At 42.7% G+C, this 21,704-nt stretch overlaps 1 protein-coding gene across 5 annotated transcripts in view; it reads left to right on the forward strand.

The window, feature by feature from the left end:
- The first annotated feature begins 115 nt into the window (after nucleotides 1-115).
- Nucleotides 116-21,704, forward strand: part of LOC135536595 (transmembrane channel-like protein 5) — a 32,122-nt gene continuing 10,533 nt past the window's right edge. The window contains exons 1-12 of one of the 5 annotated variants that reach the window (XM_064962905.1): nucleotides 116-399; nucleotides 997-1,178; nucleotides 1,731-1,987; nucleotides 6,073-6,150; nucleotides 7,646-7,762; nucleotides 8,170-8,272; nucleotides 10,571-10,652; nucleotides 11,080-11,340; nucleotides 11,530-11,678; nucleotides 18,275-18,419; nucleotides 19,248-19,400; nucleotides 20,540-20,715. In XM_064962905.1, the coding sequence (XP_064818977.1) occupies nucleotides 1,102-1,178; nucleotides 1,731-1,987; nucleotides 6,073-6,150; nucleotides 7,646-7,762; nucleotides 8,170-8,272; nucleotides 10,571-10,652; nucleotides 11,080-11,340; nucleotides 11,530-11,678; nucleotides 18,275-18,419; nucleotides 19,248-19,400; nucleotides 20,540-20,715 (1,598 nt within the window). In that variant the 5' untranslated portion in view covers nucleotides 116-399; nucleotides 997-1,101. Of the gene's footprint in view, nucleotides 400-423; nucleotides 1,179-1,730; nucleotides 1,988-6,072; nucleotides 6,151-7,645; nucleotides 7,763-8,169; nucleotides 8,273-10,570; nucleotides 10,653-11,079; nucleotides 11,341-11,529; nucleotides 11,679-18,274; nucleotides 18,420-19,247; nucleotides 19,401-20,539; nucleotides 20,716-21,704 lie in introns of those variants that run through there. The other 4 variants (XM_064962884.1, XM_064962898.1, XM_064962908.1 and 1 more) reach the window with 4 other exon arrangements.

The following is a 21,704-nucleotide window of genomic DNA, read 5'->3' on the forward strand; positions in this document are numbered from 1 at the left end:
TTATGGCTCTTTATTGCAATTCCCTATCCTATTGCACATTCGTAATAACACAGTTGAGCCCTTGGCCGTCCCATATCTTATTATGACAATTCATTTTCTCGTCCTATGGGAATCATTTGGAAATACTTGTCATTATGCCAACCATAGCAGCCTATTAGATTTGCATACGGCATTTAGAACAACCGGACTTTTACCTTTTATTTCAAGTGCACAGTTCCGGGTAGTCTGACAGACACACCGTGATAAAGTTCAACAAAGGTAGATCTCTCAGAGCTGCACTCTAGTTACCACAGTTGGCACTTCAAACCTGGATTATAAAGAAAAGGGGAGGCATCCTCGGCCTGCAACATCTGTTCAAGCAGCCAGCAGATTTCCCTGAATAAGCAGCACGTTAACAAGGTAATTACACATGGTGGATTTATTATTTTAAACAATTGTTTGATACAATAGTTTTAAATTGTTACTGTATCTAACAGCAATGTATGCTATTATTATTTGGAACATGGTTATATTTCTCTTAATTTGACAACACAAAGATTCACTGTCACATATAACTTCTGTTTTTTTCCCCACAATAAACTACCATGTCAACATATTTGTTAGTCAGATCTCTTTCCAGACTTTGTTTGCTCGGGAATTTGTTATTTCTACTTTGCCTACTTTACTGCCATAGGGCAGCACTGAGGCACAGACCATGGCAAAACAGAAACCATATCCCTGTGTTAATAAATAATGATATACACAGGGATAGGACAGGGGAGTTAAATAACTTACTGAAGACAGCCATTCAATCCAAAACATGTGATGTGTATTAGATAGCACAGCTTTATTTGTGAAAGGAAGATGGGAATAGCATCGAGGCATGGTCTCAGAAGTCTTGTATTTGCCCCTTCTTTATACCCAAGCGGGTCTTGTTGCTAGTGGCACGTTTATGTCTCGTTTCCAGTTCTCATTTTATATAATGGCAAGCTGATTCTCACTAATTGTTTTACTGAGAATACAGTAGGAGGACCTTTCAGACCTCCAGGGGACTAAAGAAGAGAAGGACAGAAATCACCGCCGGGTTAACCACTATAGAAGAAGATCAAGCCAAGGATCCCTATGTCGCACTACAACAACACTGGAGGATATAACAACCCTGCCTATCATGACAGTGACACCCTGGAGATAGATAGGAGGTATGTGTGTCAACTTGTACGATTGTGTTGTTTGGATGTTTGTTATAATACTGCTTTAACTGGGTACATGGGTAGAGGGCCTGAATGGGTAGAGGGCCTGAATGGGTAGAGGGCCTGAGTGAAATGTTGACGGACAGCTCTTAAACATTTTTTGGGGAGAGTGCACAAATAACACAAATATGAGAAGTGAAGTAAAACATAATGGTTCAGTATTAGAAAATAATTCTGAGAGGATCTTTTGTTCTGTATATTGAAATGTAAACCATCACTGTGCTTGGTCACATCATCTCTAATCTCTCAATTGGTGTCAGATTTTTTATAATGCCAGTGCCATCACATATTGTAACAGGAAGCTATGGTATTTCTTATAAGAGACTCACTTTATAGCGCCTCAGAAAAAAAAACATTATTGTCTACAATAATATTGTAGCATGATTCTTAGAACACCATCAGCAACGTTTTGAGTAATGATTAAGGTGTTGGACTGACTGACTGCAGGGTTTATACAACAACACACCAGTAATGTTATCTGCTCTGTCCTTCTCTCGCAAGTCCTTCTAGGAAATCCCAATCCCATCACAGTAACCCCCATGGTAACCCCTACCCCAGGGATGATGGAGCCGGGGGTGAGAGGGGTAGGTCCGATCTTCAGCAGCTCCCAGGAGGGGTCCAGTCCAGCTACGACGATGCCCAGGAGAGAGTGCCCTGGGGCGGGTGGCAGGAGGGGAGCTGGAGGGGCAGAGACAGCATTCCCATGGGTCTCCTTCCTTCCCGGTCGGAGAGCCCACGATGGCAGCAGCATGACCTCAGTAAGTCGATGTTTGATTTAATTGATTAATTAGACAATAGAAACAAGTAATGTACAGCCACACACCGATGTAATGGCAGTACACACGTTTTCTGATGGGAGATTCTATTGTAAACAGATCAGAGAAATATGATCTCTTGTGCTGTAGTAAGGTTAGTCTCTCCTCCAAGATTTGGTTCCGGGTTCTGAGAGAATAGTATGGCCATGATTTTGTTGGAATGGCAGCCTGGTCGCATAGACTAGACGTAACATAGTAAATATATAACCGTGACACTCAAATTAGTATGATATGTTACGTTTGGTATGCTTACATAAGTCCAGTATAAAGGAAGTTTGAGGTTGTTTCGCAGCCAATGCTTAGTAGCAATAGCGCATATGCTAGTTAGCAATTGTGCTAGTTAGCAACTTCCTTCAAACTGCACGTAGAGTGAGTTCATCCTACTCTGGGGATGTAGATAAAGGGCCTCATTGCCAAACCCTTTAACCCTTTAACCTCAACCCTAAACTTAACCCCTAGTCTAGCTAATATTAGCATTAGCCACTTAGTCACCTAGCTAATGTTAGCAACAACAAATTGGAATTCGTAACATATCATATGCTTTGCCAATTTGTAACATTGTACAAATCTCAATTCATAACATATTGTTTGAATTGCAATTCGGAACATATCTTACGAATTGTCATTTGTAACATATCATATGAAATTGATAGACATCCACAAATGAATACATAAGGTACCATATGAAACGTAACATATCGTACTAATAGGAGTGTCTTGATTTACTTTACTATGTTAAGTCTACCCCTGAGTCCAGGTTGGGAATGGAGAAGTATTTCAGTGTGGCTGGTCTTCAGGTTCTGTGTTGCTAAGTGACTTTGAATTTCCTCTCTTACTTCCTGCCTTCTGTTTGGTTAATTCTTTGTGTTTTCAATGTTGTTATAGGTACCATATCCACCTACTTTTCGAACGCTTTTAAAACACGGAAGCCAAACGCTCAAACTATTGATACAGCATCAGTGGAGGCTGCTGAGGGGAGGATGGCTCATGATAATGGCTGGAATGAAGCGATTGGAATAGCATTAAACCATGTGTTGATGTATTTGATACCGTTCCACTAATTCCTCTCCAGCCAGTACCATGAGCCTGTCCTCCCCAATTAAGGTACCGCCAACATCTTGTGATACAACTTCCTCCACGTTCGTGCTTTATCATAATTCATATGTGCTCCACTAAAATTCCTTGCAATTGCATGTTTCTGATAGCGAAACAGCCTGACAAAATACAACATATTACCTGCCTTATGTGCCTGGACTTTGTAGACTAAACAGCAGAGAAAAAAAACATAACTGATTCAAATGGTTGACCAATCAGGCAGGCATGATGCAGTTATTTTGAAATGATTACCGGGATGTATTCAAAGCGCCAGGCTTTTGAGCGGTTTTTCAAATGGCATAGGCTATTCACTGCAGTTTACAGGCTAGGCTACAGTTTTGTAGTCACTTGAAAACAATAACATTCTTCATCACATTATGTTGTGGTAGGATACATTTATTGTCCCTAAAAAACCTAAACATATGGTAGCTTTTCCACCTGCAAACCCGGGGACTGGGAGGGAGCGCACCGAGTGTAGAGCTAACTATGATTTCGTTATCTGATCAACTATTTTTATTTTGCTTTGTACGTTGACTGGATATATTCACTACAGTGAGCTTATAAATAATGGTATAATATGCATACACTTCTATTTAGGCTACAGGCTACATCTCGAGTCTGTCTGTCTTTGTTCTGTTGTGCAATTACGCACCTGGCTTCTCCACTGACACACAGCTATTCCTCTTAAATCTTGAGGAGTCCCAGGAAAAGACAAGAGTACAAAAGCTTTTTGGACCCTTATTTCGACCTTCCTACTAACCGCCTATTGGAGGATAGATGCACGCGTGCACTTGCTTGCTGAATGTAAAATAGGTTACAGCTTTACGAGCGGGGAGTTGGAAAGGAGACGCTCATATTTTCCTACAGTAAGCCTATCTTAACACCCGGCTACATCCTGACAAAATACGCCATATGAGTGGCCTGCTAATGTACATTTCTTGTACTTCTAAACCGTCGAGAATAGACCTGAACTGATCCAAATGGTTGCATAATCAGGCCTATAGCCTGTAGCGGTTACTTCGAAATGAAACAAAACAGGACGTTTGAGCGGTTATTCAAATGACCCTACATCACTGCAGTTTGCAGCCTATAGAACAATAACTGTGACCTCACTTCATAACAATAATACCTTCCTCGTTGCACTGTGTTGTTGTAGCCCAGGTGTGATAATCATCTTGTCTGAAAATATAGTCCTATGCCTAATCAATAATGGAACTTTGCGTGCCCGTGAATCACAGTGCATAACCTGGAGGAACGTACTGCAGATTTGCCATTTCATAAACTTGTAACGGACTTTGACGGGTAAATATTTAGCTCTAATTTGTTAGCTAATTCTCTATAGCTCCAATAGTTAGCTAATGCATGGCCCAATATCTAGCTAATATTTAGCTTCTTACTTCAGCTACACATCACGAGCCTCTCTTTTCCAGCAAGCCTCTGCAATAGGCGATTCCTCTTCTGGTGAAATCCTAGGAAAGCTATAGGCTACAAAAGCTATAGGACATTTATACTTTTTTTTACAAAGCCTAATAGCCTATTCGGGGAAAGAAGCAGGCTCGCTTTTACTAATTGCTGAATGTAAAACAGGCCTACAGCACAGAAAATCAATTTCGGGTAAAATTGAAGAGAGAAAGTGTGTTGGTGTGTTGATCACGTTTGGCCTGTTATGATTATAACATTGTTGCACTGATGCATAGCAAATAGTTGTACAGGACATAGCCTAGATGAGCACAGTGAAAAAATAAGACACAAAGGAATTGACAACCATTACAAAAATGGAAATCACTTGCAAACCACTTGAGCAACGAGGCATTGAGATGCTGTAAAATATGTGCAGGCTCGGCGTTTGTTGTTCACTTGCTACATTTAAATACGAGTTGCTATATTCATTTTCATTTGGCCTAGATGTACAAGTATTATTTGCAGTTGTCACTATGACAATGAACACACCATGAAAGCACTGGTCTGAACCAGTATCTGTGCTTATGACCTCGTGAATGGTCTGAACCAGTATCTGTGCTTATGACCTCGTGAATGGTCTGAACCAGTATCTGTGCTTATAACCTCGTGAATGGTCTGAACCCTTATCTGTGCTTATGACCTCGTGAATGGTCTGAACCCGTGAATGGTTAGTACCTCGTGAATGGTCTGAACCAGTATCTGTGCGTTAGACCTCGTGAATGGTCTGAACCAGTATCTGTGCATTAGACCTCGTGAATGGTCTGAACCAGTATCTGTGCGTTAGACCTCGTGAATGGTCTGAACCAGTATCTGCATTAGACCTCGTCAATGGTCTGAACCAGTATCTGTGCATTAGACCTCGTGAATGGTCTGAACCAGTATCTGTGCGTTAGACCTCGTGAATGGTCTGAACCAGTATCTGTGCTTATGACCTCGTGAATGGTCTGAACCAGTATCTGTGCTTATGACATCGTGAATGGTCTGAACCAGTATCTGTGCTTATGACATCGTGAATGGTCTGAACCAGTATCTGTGCTTATGACATCGTGAATGGTCTTGTGTTACCACCTTATTAATAGGCATTGTGCAGTAGAATGCGTTGATCAGTTGATTGACAGGTGCAGGACAATACTCGATAAACTTTCATCTAGTGTGGATGCTCACCAACGTTTTATAGTTATGTAGACTATAGTTTATCGTTATAGTTATTGTTATTCTCAAATCTAACGTTTGAGAACTTGAATGAAATACATATACAATTACACTTACACGTGTTTACTTGACTCTTATACTCTACAAATTGACTCCTTCAAATAATTGACTCTAGCATATGTGCCACGTGCATGCTGCACTAAGTAAGTAAAGCAGAAATCGAATCCATCACTTCCGTTGTTTGGCTGTGCCCATAGCAACGTTCGAAAATTAGATGGATGCAATTAATGAATCTAGTGTTCGTTCTCCATGATGTTCAGATCACAGCGGGTACCAGATCGACCAGGCAACACATTATGACACAACGCCTCCTGTACGACTTCCATCTGCAACTTCAGGTACTGTTCAAACCACTTTTAAAGCACATACAGTAGATTATTCTCTATTTACCTCCCTACTTTACTTCTTTAGCTTTCAGTTGGTCCCTTTGATCATAAAAACCTTTGAGGTTAGTTGTTGCACTATCCTTGCTACAGGCAGTTAGATTTGGGTATGTCATTTTAGGCGAAAATTGAAAAAAAAGGGTCAGATCCTTAAGATGATGATTTGACGATCCAATGTCTAATTAAACATTACCCAAAGGTAAACAGGCAGCACAAGGAAGTTGGCAGAAAAATACCAACCCGGGAAACTACGATGCTAACAGTTTACAGGGCTGTACTGATTAGGGCAAAACATTTTTCAACGAAACGTTACAATGAGCATTTCTTTTTGGACAAGTCCAGGTAGTCCCTCCCTGTTTCAGTCTGTTTTCTTCCATTTGTTGCCTAATGAACACAATCCAGTTAATACGGTCTGATCACGAGGACTGATGATCAGGTGTTTGCTATGGTCATCCCCATAGCCAACTCCTCGTTTGGCCGCCTTCCAATTCTCTGCTGCCAGTGACTGGAACGAATTGCAAATATCACTGACGCTGGAGTCTTATATCTCCCTCACTAACTTTAAGCATCAGCTGTCAGAGCAGCTAACTGATCATTGCACCTGTACACAGCCCATCTGTAAATAGCCCACCCAACTACCTCATCCCCATATTGTTATTTATTTTTTGCTCCTTTGCACCCCAGTACCTCTACTTGCACATTCATCTTCTTTCATTGTCAGCTAGTCATGCTACTGCATTTGGCAAAAAGATGTGAAACATAGTACAGTCTTAGAAGAAAATATGCTATCTATAACCTAAAAGGGTTATTTGGCTGTCCCCATAGGAGAACCCTTTGCATATAGGAGAACCCTTTGGATTCAGGTTTTACATGGAACCCAATGGGTTCTACCTGCATCCTAAAATGGTTCTACTTGGAACCAAGAAGGGTTCTGCTATGGGGACAACCTTTTGGAAACCTTTTGTTAACCACCTCTATTTCATTTGGTTTAATCAAAGTTAATCATCAGCGGCTAATGCTTATTTACACATTGTAAATATTGACTCACAACACACCCATGCAATGTGATTGGGGGTCTCCCCTTTCAAGCCACCCAAAACCACTTCCCTGTGCAATCAAGGACCGTGTCATTGCGTGAACCAATAAACCATGATATATTGGAAGTTGTGTGTGCATGCCGTTCTTTGTAAATTCACTTGTTTGCACTGGAATTATGGGAATGAATTGTGTTTGCCAAGTCAATGGGTGGACATGATCTGGAATGAATAAATAGGATGTGTAGTGCTTTCTATTAGCTTAACATATTATATATCTGCCGTATTGTTAGTGCTGATAGTAAGCCTATGATGGATGACTTTCTATTTGTTCAACACACGTTATTAGGCTCATAATTCCCCAGTAATAGCTAGGCTGTCAGCTGTGTTTAATTAGATGTCCTCCTGTCTCCCAGGTCATGTTCCGATGAGGTTCAGGGGGTCGGGGAAGATGAGTCTATTCCCTGTAGGAGAGGCTGCTCTGGGCAATCTGGGCCTTTCTGAGGACGACATCAGGAATGAGATGGAGAATGGTGAGGGATGAAGAAGGGAGAGCCTAGGGCACAGCCATAGAAATTCAATTACTAGAATTGTATTCCTATGGGCACAACAACCGTTGAGAATGCCTGTCCATTCTCCCTGTAGAAATATGATGTTTCTCTTTTCAATCGGTTCAGGACAATGTTATCCATTGAAGTCATATTCTGGATACACTCACTGATTGATGTATAAGACATGTCCTACTATATAATGACTTTATAGCTCAATCCTAAGCCTACATCACTTCTTATCCTGAATCACAATGACAAACTCATATATTATACATTATATTATGTATTATTACATTATAATTTTTTGTATTATATTACAGCTCTGATTTTAAAGGCATACTATGATTAATAACCTCACAGATCTGTCTTATCATGTCTTTGTCCAACAGAGGAACAGAACTTGGTTCAAGAGCTGGTTGCTATGTCAACGAGGGACAGAATCAAGGCCATCCGAGACCTCCCTATGAGCTTTGATGACAAGAAACACATCAGGTACAGTTGAAGTCGGAAGTTTACATACACTAAGGTTGGACTCATTAAAACTCATTTTTCAACCACTCCACAAATTTCTTGTTAGCAAACTATAGTTTTGGCAAGACGGTTAAGACATCTACTTTGTGCATGACACAAGTATTTTTTCCAACAAATGATTACAGACAGATTATTTCACTTATAATTCACTGTATCACAATTCCAGTGGGTCAGAAGTTTACATACACTAAATTGACTATGCCATTAAACAGCTTGGAAAATTCCAGAAAATTATGTCATGGCTTTAGAAGCTTCTGATAGGCTCATTGACATCATTTTAATCAATTGGAGGTGGACCTATGGGTGTATTTCAAGGCCTACCTTCAAACTCAGTGCATCTTTGCTTGACATCATGGGAAAATCAAAAGAAATCAGCCAAGACCTCAGAAAAACATTTGTAGGCCTCCATGAGTCTTGTTCATCCTTGGAGCAATTTCCAAACTCCTTAAGGTACCACGTTCATCTGTACAAACAATAGTATGCAAGTATAAACACCATGGGACCATGCAGCCATCATACCGCTCAGGAAGGAGACGCATTCTGTCCCCTAGAGATTAACATACTTTGGTGAGAAAAGTGCAAATCAATCCCAGAACAACAGCAAAAGACCTTGTGAAGATGCTGGAGGAAATAAAACGATCTATATCCACAGTAAAACAAGTCCTATATCGACATTACCTGATAGGCCGGTCAGCAAGGAAGAAGACACTGCTCCAAACTCGCCATAAAAAAGCCAGACTACGGTTTGCAACTGCACATGGGGACAAGGATCTTACTTTTTGGAGCAATGTCCTCTGGTCTGATGAAACAAAAATAGAACTGGTTGGCCATAATGACCATTGTTATGTTTGGAGTTAAAAGGGGTAGGTTTACAAGCCGAAGAACACCATCCCAACCGTGAAGCGTGGGGGTGGCAGCATCATGTTGTGGGGGTGCTTTGCCACAGGAGGGTCTGGTGCACTTCACAAAATAGATGACATCATGAGGATGGATATTCATGTGGGTATATTGAAGCAACATCTCAAGACATCAGTCAGGAAGTTAAAGCTTGGTCGCAAATGGGTCTTCCAAATGGACCCCAAGCATACTTTCAAAGTTGTGGCAAAATGGCTTAAGGACAACAAAGTTAAGGTATTGGAGTGGCCATCTCAAAGCCCTGACCTCAATCCTATAGAAAATGCGTTGGTAGAACTGAAAGCGCGTGTGCGAGCAAGGAGGCCTACAAACCTGACTTAGTTACACCAGCTCTGTCAGGAGGAATGTGCCAGAATTCACCCAACTTATTGTGGGAAGCTTGTGGAAGGCTACCCAAAATCTTTGACCCAAGTTAAACAATTTCAAGCAATGCTACCAAATACTAATTGAGTGTATGTAAACTTCTGACCCGATGGGAATGTGATGAAAGAAATCATATCTGAAATGAATCATTCTCTCTACAATCATTCTGACATTTCACATTCTTAAAATAGAGCAGTGATCCTAACTGACATAAAACAGGGAATTTTTACTAGGATTAAATGCCAGGAATTGTGAAAAACTGAGTTTTAATGTATTTGGCTGAGGTGTATGTAAACATCCGACTTCAACTGTATAGTTGTCATGTCACCGTCATAGGTCAAAAAGTGCCTGTTTTCTTTCAGTTTTACTATGGAAAGTTTAACTTATTACCAGGGGTAGTAAAATAAGTACTATGTACAAGGGTAGGTTGGGCATCGAGTGTGCAGTTATGTAGGCTTGCGATGTGAGATCATTGGGGAGAATAGTCACACACACAGACACACACACACCTTCTTGCGGTATGCAGGTAAGGACGAAGTGTTTACCATCATCGCATCGGCCAAGTCCAAAGGTTACAGCCACACAGCCAGCCAAGAGCACTGTGCAACTTTAGTTTACAGCCACACAGCCAGCCAAGAGCACTGTGCAACTTTAGTTTACAGCCACACAGCCAGCCAAGAGCACTGTGCAACTTTAGTTTACAGCCACACAGCCAGCCAAGAGCACTGTGCAACTTTAGTTTACAGCCACACAGCCAGCCAAGAGCACTGTGCAACTTTAGTTTACAGCCACACAGCCAGCCAAGAGCACTGTGCAACTTTAGTTTACAGCCACACAGCCAGCCAAGAGCACTGTGCAACTTTTGACAGGTCATATATTTTTATGAAGAGATAACGCTGTGATGCGCGTATGTTATTATCATACGCTACATAACTGTATCAGACTGTAATCTTTATGTTTGTTTGATCTCATATCTCCTAGGGGCCAAGTGTTGGCGTTGAAATCATTCAAAAAGTCCCGGCAACTGAACTGCTTTGCGGACTGTTCAAAGACTATCTCACTGGTGAGCAGTTTGACTCTCTGACATCTTTGTGTCTCTCTGTGTGTCCTCCTGTCCTGATGCCCAACTTTACTTCCTGTGTGTCCTTGTACTGCACAAGCAGTGTCCTATTAGACTATGGCAAAGTGCAACGCTTCCTGTGGTTGGCTATCACTAAATCATTATGCCTTTCATGTGCAATACAATTTGCCAGGGTGACATTCTGTCTCTGCATTCAGCGAACATTGGCAAAAGCAGAAACAGACTGCCACCATGCAGGCGACAATACAATAACTTTCTACTTACATTGAACATTATTACTGTTCCATCATCCACATCCTCTATTGACAAGTACACCTATTCTTTGACAGCTGTGCTATGAAATCTATGACAGTGCATTTGTGACATACAAGACCCCCACCACTGTTCTCAGACCAGTCTTCCCCCTCAGGCGTTCCGCAGGTGCGGTGCTAACATGACTTTAGCCAAGCAGACCCTGGAACTGTGGCGGGGTACCATGAAGGAGGTCGGGGGTAAATTTGGCACGGGGGTCCTCTCCTACTTCAAGTTCCTAAAATGGCTGCTGATGTTCAACATCTTCTCCTTCCTGGTCAACTTTGGTTTCATCACCATCCCCCAGCTCATCTATCACCCCACGCCAGACATCCCCGCTGGGGTCAGCTTCAAAGGGCTGGAGATACTGACCGGAGCGGTTTGTTGTTGGTTACTATTCACGCTACTTCTGGTAGAGGCCTTTGAGTGAATCATTCCATAGCAGCATACGCTACGAATCTGATCAACATATTTGTTATACGACACCCCGTACTGTAAAGTCAGCATACAGTGAACAGTTACTGTGTGGTAAAAATGTTTTATTTTGATGTATCTATTTTCCCCACAGGGTTATTTCAGCCACACAGTGATGTATTATGGCGGCTACAGTAATAAAACACAAGGGACAGGGGGCCGGTCTGAGTACAACATGCAGCTGGCCTACTTCTTCACCGTAGCAGCCTACATGGTGTTGTGTGGAGCCGCCCTCATCTACAGGTCAGTATTGGATGGGACTGCACAGTGATCATGTAACAGTAACATTGTATTGACCACTATGAACTCTGCTTTGGACTGTCATTTCTGTCATGCATGGTTTGGTTTCCATGTGCTTCTTCATTGGTTTCAAGTGCCAGTAAATCATTTATCAAAGCCAGTTGATCTCACATGTATGATGTTAATCAAATCCACAATGCCATGACATTTACATCTTACCTTCATGATATTTATTGAACCTTTCCTTCATGTTGTAATAGTGCAGTAAAGGGACCCCTGTTCTCTCTCTTTCTCTCTGTCTCTCTCAATTCGATTCAAGGGGCTTTATTGGGGTCAAATTTGTCTCCATTTTTGTGGATAGGGGTGATCAGTCTCTCTTTCGGTCTCTCTGTCTCTCGGTCTCTGTTTGTCTCTCTGTCTTTGTCTGTCTCTCTGTCTTTGTCTGTCCGTCTCCTTCTGTATGTCTCTCTCTCTTTCTCTCTCTCAATTCCAATTCCAATTCAAGGGCTTTATTGGCATGGCAAGCACATGTTAACATTGCCAAAGCAAGTGAAATAGAAAATAAACAAAACTGAAATAAACAATACACATTTATTTTCTTTCTTTTTTCCCCACCTTTATTTAACCAGACAGTCTAGTTGAGAACAAGTTCTCATTTGCAACTGTGACCTGGCCAAGATAAAGCAAAGCATTTCGACACATACAACAACACAGAGGTACATATGGAATAAACAAACATACAATCAATAATACAGTAGAACAATCTATATACAGCATGTGCAAATGAGGTAGGATAAGAGAGGTAAAGGCAATAAATAGGCGATGGTGGCAAAGTAATTACAATATAGCAATTAAATACTGGAATGGTATGATGTGCAGAAGATGAATGAGCAAGTTGAGATACTGGGGTGCAAAGGAGCAAGATAAATAAATAAACACAGTATGGGGATGAGGTAGTTTGGATGGGCTATTTACAGATGAGCTATGTACAGGTGCATTGATCTGTGAGCTGTTCTGACAGCTGGTGCTTATAGCTAGTGAGGGAGGTAACAGTCCCCAGCTTCAGAGATTTTTGCAGTTTGTTCCAGTCATTAGCAGCAGAGAACTGGAAGAATTGGCTTTGGAGGTGACCAGTGAGATACACCTGCTGCTATGCTATGGTGACCAGTGAGCTGAGATAAGGTGGGGCTTTACCGCAGAGACTTGTAGATGACCTGGAGCCAGTGGGTTTGGCGACAAGTATGAAGCGAGGGCCAGCCAACGAGAGCGTACAGGTCACAGTGGTGGGTGGTATAAGGGGCTTTGGTGACAAAGCGGATGGCACTGTGATAGACTGCATCCAATTTGTTGAGTATAGTGTTGGAGGCTATTTTGTAAATGCCATCGCCGATGACGAGGATTGGTAGAAGGGTCAGTTTTACGAGGGTATGTTTGGCAGCATGAGTGAAGGATGCTTTGTTCTGAAACAGGAAGCCAATTCTAGATTTAATTTTGGATTGGAGATGTTTAATGTGAGTCTGGAAGGAGTGTTTACAGTCTAACCAGACATCTAGGTATTTGTAGTTGTCCACATATTCTAAGTCAGAACCATCCAGAGTTGTGATGCTGGACGGGCGAGCAAGTGCGGGCAGCAATCGGTTGAAGAGCATGCATTTAGTTTTACTTGCATTTAAGAGCAGTTGGAGGCCACGGAAGGAGAGTTGTATGGCATTGAAGCTCATCTGGAGGTTAGCTAACACAGTGTCCAACGAAGGGCCAGAGGTATACAGAATGGTGTCGTCTGCATAGAGGTGGATCAAAGAATCACCAGCAGCGAGAGCGACGTCATTGATGTATACAGAGAAGAGAGTCGGCCCGAGAATTGAACCCTGTGGCACCCCCATAGAGACTGCCAGAGGTCCAGACAACAGGCCCTCCGATTTGACATACTGAACTCTATCGGAGAAGTAGTTGGTGAACCAAGCAAGACAATCATTTGAGAAACCAAGGCTGTTGAGTCTGCCAATAAGAATGTTGTGATTGACAGAGTCGAAAGCCTTAGCCAGGTCGATGAATACGGCTGCACAGTAATGTCTCTTATCGATGGTTATGATATCATTTAGGACCTTGAGCGTGGCTGAGGTGCAGCCATGACCAGCTCTGAAACAAGATTGCATAGCGGAGAAGGTATGGTGAGATTCAAAATGGTCGGTAATCTGTTTAACTTCGCTTTCAAAGACCTTAGAAAGGCAGGGTAGAATAGATATAGGTCTGTAGCAGTTTGGGTCTAAAGTGTCTCCCACTTTGAAGAGAGGGATGACCGCGGCAGCTTTCCAATCTATGGGAATCTCAGACAATATGAAAGAGAGGTTGAACAGGCTAGTAGTAATAGGGGTTGCAATAATTTCAGCAGATAATTTTAGAAAGAGAGGGTCCAGACTGTCTAGCCAGGCTGATTTGTAGGGGTTTGGACGAGTTGCTGTGGGCAGCGCAGGGCTGTTGACCGGGGTAGGGGTAGCCAGGTGGAAAGCATGGCCAGCCGTAGAAAAATGCTTCTTGAAATTCTCAGTTATAGTGGATTTATTGGTAGTGGCAGTGTTTCCTAGCCTCATGCAGTGGGAAGCTGGGTGTAAGGGATTTCTTCCATTGACGGAGAGGCAGACCAAAGCGCAGCGTGGGTATTCTGATTCATGTTTAATTCAAAGATAAACACGAACAAAACAAAACAAGAAACGTGAAAACCCAAAACAGCCCTATCTGGTGCAAACACAGAGACAGGAACAATCACCCACAAACACACAGTGAAACCCAGGCTACCTAAGTATGATTCTCAATCAGAGACAACTAATGACACCTGCCTCTGATTGAGAACCATACTAGGTCGAAACATAGAAATACCCAAATCATAGAAAAACAAACATAGACTGCCCACCCCAACTCACGCCCTGACCATACTAAATAATGACAAAACAAAGGAAATAAAGGTCAGAACGTGACACTGGGAGGAGGTGCTCTTATTCTCCATAGACTTTACAGTGCCCCAGAACTGTTTTGAGTTTGTACTACAGGATGCACATTTCTGTTTGAAAAAGCTAACCTTAGCTTTCCTAACTGCCTGTGTATATTGGTTCCTAAGTTCTCTAAAAAGTTGCATATCACGGGGGCTATTCGATGCTAATGAGGAACGCTACAGGATGTTTTTGTGCTGGTCAAGGGCATACAGGTCTGGAGTGAACCAAGAGCTATATCTATTCCTAGTTCTATATTTCTTGAATGGACTATGCTTATTTAAGATGGTGAGAAAGGCACTTTTGAAGAATAACCAGGCATCCTCTACTGACAGGATGAGGCCAATGTCATTCCAGATACCCCGGCCAGGTCAATTAGAAAGGCCTGTTCACAGAAGTGTTTTAGGGAACGTTTGACAGTGATGAGGGGTGGTCGTTTGACCACAGACCCATTACAGATGCAGGCAATGAGGCAGTGATTGCTGAGATCTTGGTTGAAAACAGCAGAGATGTATTTGGAGGGCGAGTTAGTTAGGATGATATCTATGAGGGTGCCCGTGTTTACGGATTTGGGGTTGTACCTGGTAGGTTCATTGATAATTTGTGTGAGATTGAGGGCATCAAGCTTAGATTGTACGATGGCCGGGGTGTTAAGCATGTCCCAGTTTAGGTCACATAGAAGCACGAGCTCAGAAGATAGATGGGGGGCAATCAATTCACATATGGTGTCCAGGGCACAGCTGGGGGCAGAGGGTGCTCTATAGCAAGTGGCAACGGTGAGAGACATGTTTCTGGAAAGGTGAATTTGTAGAAGTAGAAGCTCGAATTGTTTTGGCACAGACCTGGATTGTAAGATAGAACTCTGCAGTCTATCTCTGCAGTAGATTGCATCACAGCCCCCTTTGGCAGTTCTATCTTGGCAGAAAATGTTATAGTTAGGGATGAAAATTTCAGGGATTTTGCTGGTTTTCCTAAGCCAGGATTCAGACACGGCTAAGACATCTCGGTTGGCAGAATGTGCTAAAGCAGTGAATAAAGCAAACGTAGGGAGTAGGCTTCTAATGTTAACATGCATGAAACCAAGGCTTTTATGGTTATAGAAGTCAACAAATGAGAACACCTGGGGAGTAGGAGTGGAGCTAGTCACTGCAGGTCCTGGATTAACCTCTACATTACCAAAGGAACAGAGGAGACGTAGGATAAGGCTACGGCAAAAGGCTATAAGAACTGGCCGTCTAGCACGTTTGGAACAGAGAGTAAAGGGAGCAGGTTTCTGGGCACGATAGCATAGATTCAAGGCATAATGTACAGACAAAGGTATGGTAGGAAGAGAGTACATTGGAGGTATACCTAGGCATTGAGTGATGAAGAGAGAGATATAGTCTCTAGAGACGTTTAAACCAGGTGATGTCATCGCATATGTGAACAACATGGTTGGTTAAGGCATATTGAGCAGGGCTATAGGCTCTACAGTGAAATAAGACAGTAATCACTAACCAGGACAGTAATGGACAAGGCATATTGATATTAGGGAGAGGCATGCGAAGCCAAGTGATCGTATGGGTCCAGTGAGTGGTTGGGCTGGCTGGGGGCACGGCGATTCAGACAGTTAGCAAGCCGGTGCTAGCAAGCTAGCGGTTAGCAGGCCGAGGCTAGCAAGCTAGCATAAGGACCTTAGAGGGACGTCGCGATGGGGGAAAAGTCTGTTTTTACCTTCTCGTGCTGTGACGTCGATAGACCAGTCATGGAATTAGTAGGGATTCCAAGTAGCAGAGGGTCCAAGTCCAATTGGCAAAATGGGTATAGTGGTGCGAGAAACTGGCCAGTGGATCAGCGAACAGTCATATATGTTATAGATAGCTAGCAGGCCGCGGTTAGCAGAATGGTCCTTCAGGGGATGTCGAGCCTGAGGGGCCTGTTGGGATCCTCGGGCAGATTATGTCGATATTCCAGTTGTGAAGAATTGGCGGAGTTCCGTGCCCCGTACCGGCAGTAGAAGGTGTCCGGATATTGTAGCCGAGGAGTGGGCTTCAGGAGTAGCCCAGGAGCCCTAGCCGGGAGATGGGTCTAGCATGGGCTAGCCCCAGGCTAGTTGGTGCTTGCTACGGGACGGAAACGTTAGCCAGGAGTAGTCAACCCGGGTTGCGGTTAGGTAGCTACCATGATCCAGATGAAAGAGTTCAGAGTTTGCAATCGGAATTCGGGGATGCTCTGGTTTGAAACGCGTTGTACAAACTGGCTAGAGCTTTCCGAGATTAGGCTGTATTAAATATCTGAAAATTTAAATTTAATAATGTGCGGCGTGTTAATTAAGCTAACCGCTGCTGTGCGTAAAGGCATTGCAAAGAACTTCCAAACTTTCCATATGCATTTTTCATAATTGAACCATTTCAGTGGGGCAATTCTCAGGACAGAAGGTGTTGGTCAGTTAATTATCTGTGACTTTGTTGATTTTCATGACGCTAAGGGTTAGCTGACTGATAGCTAGCTAGCTTCAGTTGAGGCATTCTAGTTCGGAGGTGAATAGAAATACTTTAGAAAAAAACAGATCCACACCACATTGGGTGAGGCGGGTTGCAGGAGAGTATTTTGAAGTTGAGGTTTAGGAAAAATATTAAAAAGAATCCGAAGAAAAAGATATAAAAATATATATACATGGGACGAGACAAGACAAAGACGTCTGACTGCTACGTCATCTTGGATTCAAAATGAACAGTAAACATTACACTTAAATGAGTTCCAAAAGAATAAAGACATTTCAAATGTCATATTATGTCTATATGCAGTGTTGTGGCGATGTTAAAGTACAAAAGGGAAAATAAATAAACATAAATATGGGTTGTATTTACAATGGTGTTTGTTCTTCACTGGTTGTGTCTAGATGGAATTTGTTTTTGTGGTCCTGGCGACTGGACCTTTTTTGGAACACCATTATTTTGGTCTTAATGAGATTTACTGTCAGGGCCAAGGTTTAGCTGAATCTGTGCATAAGATGTAGGTTCTGCTGAAGGCCCTCATTGGTTGGTGACAGAAGCACCAGATCATCAGCAAACAGTAGACATTTTACTTCAGATTCTAGTAGCTGCGGACTGTTCTAGTGCCCTCGCCTATTCGTTGATGTATATGTTGAAGAGGGTGGGGCTTAAGCTGCATCCCTGTCTCACCCCACGGCCCTGTGGAAAGAAATGTGTGTGTTTTTTGCAAATTTTTACCGTATGCACTGTTTGTGTACATGGATTTTATAATGTCGTATGTTTTTCCCCCCCAACACCATTTTCTATAAATTTGTGTAGCAGACCCGCATATCACATTGAGTCAAATGCTTTTTTTCAATCAACAAAGCATGAGAAGACTTTGCCTTTGTTTTGGTTTGTTTCTTTGTCAATTAGGGTGTGCAGGGTGAATATGTGGTCTGTCGGTAAAACATTTGGTAAAAAGCCAATTTGATATTTGTACATTGTTTTCACTGAGGAAATGTATGAGTCTGCTGTTAATCATAATGCAGATTATTTTCCCAAGGTTGCTGTTGACTCGTATCCCACGGTAGTTATTGGGGTCAAATTTGTCTCCACTTTTGTGGATTGTTGACCTCTCCCCTCTCTCTCTCTGCAGCATGGCCAGCTCGTTCAGGAAGAAGTATGTCCTTGCAGACTCAGGCTTGGGTGGAGCCTGGCAGCTCCTGTGTAGCTGGGACTTCAGTGTGACTAACGAGAAAGCCGTACGACAGCGCAAGAACAATCTGCGCATCCAACTCAAGGTCACTTTCACTGTAATCTCGGAAACCAGAACCAAATCTTGTGTGAGCTGGCCAGTTATCAGGCTTTTACAAGTGACTAATGTCACTGTTTTTGATAAACTATTACTGAAGCTTTGTTGAACTCATGGCCGTATCATTGTTGTAGCTTTGTTGACCTCATGTCCATATCATTACTTTAGGTTTGTTGACCTCATGGCTAGATCATTATTGTAGCTTTGTTGATCTCATTGCCATATAATTACTGTAGCTTTGTTGATTTCATTGCCACATAATTACTGTAGCTTTGTTTACCTCATGTCCGTATCATTACTGTAGCTTTGTTGATCTCATTGCCATATAATTATTGTAGCTTTGTTTACCTCATGTCCATATCATTACTGTAGCTTTGTTTACCTCATGTCCATATCATTACTTTAGCTTTGTTGACCTCATGGCTAGATCATTACTGTAGCTTTGTTGACCTCGTGGCCATATCATTACTGGAGCTTTGTTGACCTCATGGCCAAATCATAACTGTAGCTTTGTTGACCTCGTGGCCATATCATTACTGTAGCTTTGTTGACCTCGTGGCCATATCATTACTGTAGCTTTGTTGACCTCATGGCCAAATCATAACTGTAGCTTTGTTACAAGAAAGAATGTAATATCGCTGAACAAATCCCACATTTGAGAGACTAGATAAATGTTCAGTACTTGTGACTCAGTACTGATCTGCTCTTCCATATATAGAATACTCTGCTCTCTGACTTGTTAGGGGGCCCAAATAGGATCTCTCTCAGATAACCAACTGTGAAATAACTTTGAAATAATGTTTCCGTTCCCCTCCAGGAGTCCTTATCAGAAAAGGTCCAGGTGGCCCTGCTACCTCTGACAGAGAGGCTGAAGCACTATGGGGTCTTCCTGGGTACCTGGCTCCTCTCCACGGGCATGGCCTTGGGCTGTGGCGCCAGTGTCTACTTCCTGTGTCAATATGACACATGGGTATGGTACATTGTATTATTTCATATAACCAGGAATTCCCATTGAGGTCAGAAGAACTCTTTCCCAAGGGAGACCTTACATGAACGTTGTGACACGATGGCACGTTGCTTCCTTATAAAGCTTGTGTTGTTAATGTATGATCCGGGGATCAGCTGACCCTGATCCATCTAAGTATGATGACGACCAGGCGGTGATTAGTTGAATCAGGTGTGTTAGTGCTGGGCTAAAACAAATGCCTGCACAATGTGTAGCTCCGGGACTAGAGTCGATGACCGTGGTATAAGACATACCCTTGTATACAGTAATTCAAAGTGTGTCATTGTGTCTGTGTGCACCTGAGCATATCTGAATCATATAGCATCAATACAGTACTACTTTCCTTGCTGTACAAGGTCTGGTCTTTATAACGGTGTTAGTGTGACATCATTGCTACACTTCCACCAAATTATTATTATTTTTTCCAATTTAACCTTCATTTAACTATTGTGTGCCGCCCTATGGGACTCCCAATCACCTCTGGTTCTGATACAGCCTGGATTCAAACCAAGGTGCCTGTAGTGATGTCTCTGGCACTGAGATGCAGTGCCTTAGACTGCTGCGCCACTCGGGAGCACCTAAGACTTACCCTACACCATTGTGTCACCACTGATTTATTGTTAATGTAAGCTCAAGTGTTTGTGTTTCCATCAGGAGTGTGACGATAAAGACTTGGGGAGAGCAGAATCAACAACATCTGCATCATCAAGACTGTTGCTTTGTGACAAGGTGTTAAAGTCCACAGTTAGCCATTGTTATGTAAATGGTAGCTTGAAAAGTACCCAGGGCCTTGGCTCCAATTCAAAGCAAGTCAGCTGGAGCCATGGCCCAGTGAGACATGGGTACCGGCCCTCGTAGATGGAAACAGAAAAATCTGAGCCTTTTGTGTAAAACATCGGGGTAAATCTCAAATGGAAAACTATCTTGCTAAAGCTGTGATTGATTATGTCCAGACTTCAGTGTCTTATCTTTTCTCCAGGCTGGTTGCTTCTAGGCACTGATCTATGAACAGCTCACCCTCTCCAAAGCCTCTTTTTAACATGGGGGAAACACAAAACTGTCCTTAGATCAGAACAAACTGACCTACTATGGTATCTTTCCAGCGGACGAGGCAGTCAGCGGACAAAGCTTCCGGCACTCTCCTGGAGGAGGCCGCTACTCTCCTCCTCCCCTTTGTGGTGTCCCTGATCAATCTGGTCATCCCTCTCTTCTACTCTCTGTTCAAAAAGATAGAACACTACTCCAACCCTCGCATGCAGGTCTATGCCATCATAGTCAGGTTAGAGATGGATACAAAACACATTTAAAAATACATACGCTACCGGTCAAAAGTTTAGATACACCTACTCATGTCGTAACCAAAAAAGTGTTAAACAAATCAAAATATTTTAGATTGTTCAAAGTTGCCACCCTTTGCCTTGAGGACAGCTTTGCACACTCTTGGCATTCTCTCAACCAGCTTCACAGGGAATGCTTTTCCAACAGTCTTGAAGGAGTTCCCAAATATGCTGAGCACTTGTTGGCTGCTTTTCCTTTTCACTCTGCGGTCCAACTCATCCCAAACCATCTCAAATGGGTTGAGGTCGGGTGTTTGTGGAGGCCAGGTCATCTGATGCAGCACTCCATCACTCTCCTTCTTGGTCAAATAGCCCTTACACAGACTAGAGGTGTTTTTGGGTCAAAATGATAGTCCCACTAAGTGCAAACCAGAATGGGATGGCGTATCACTGCAGAATGCTGTGGTAGCCATGCTGGTTAAGTGTGCCTTTAATTCTAAATAAATCACTGACAGTGTCACCAGCAAAGCACCCCCACACCATCACAAATCCTCCTCCATGCTTCACAGTGGGAACCACACATGCAGAGATCCTCCGTTCACTTACTCTGCATCTCACAAAACACAGCGGTTTGAACAAAATATTTCACATTTGGGCTCATCAGACCAAAAGGACAGATTTCCACCGGTCTAATGTCCATTGCTCATGTTTCTTGGCCCAAGCAAGTCTCTTCTTATTATTGGTTTCCTTTAGTAGTGGTTTGTTTGCAGCAATCGACCATGAAGGTCTGATTCACGCAATCTCCTCTGAACAGTTGATGTTGCGATGTGTCTGTTACATGAACTCTGTGAAGAATTTATTTGGGCTGCAATTTCTGAGGCTGGTAACTCTAATGAACTTGTCCTCTGTAGCAGAGGTAACTCTGGGTCTTGCTTTCCTGTGGCGGTCCTCATGAGAGCCAGTTTCATCATAGCGCTTGATGGTTTTTGCG

The sequence above is a fragment of the Oncorhynchus masou genome, chromosome 5, assembly GCF_036934945.1.
Source record: "Oncorhynchus masou masou isolate Uvic2021 chromosome 5, UVic_Omas_1.1, whole genome shotgun sequence".
In the NCBI taxonomy this organism is placed as follows: Eukaryota; Metazoa; Chordata; class Actinopteri; order Salmoniformes; family Salmonidae; genus Oncorhynchus; species Oncorhynchus masou.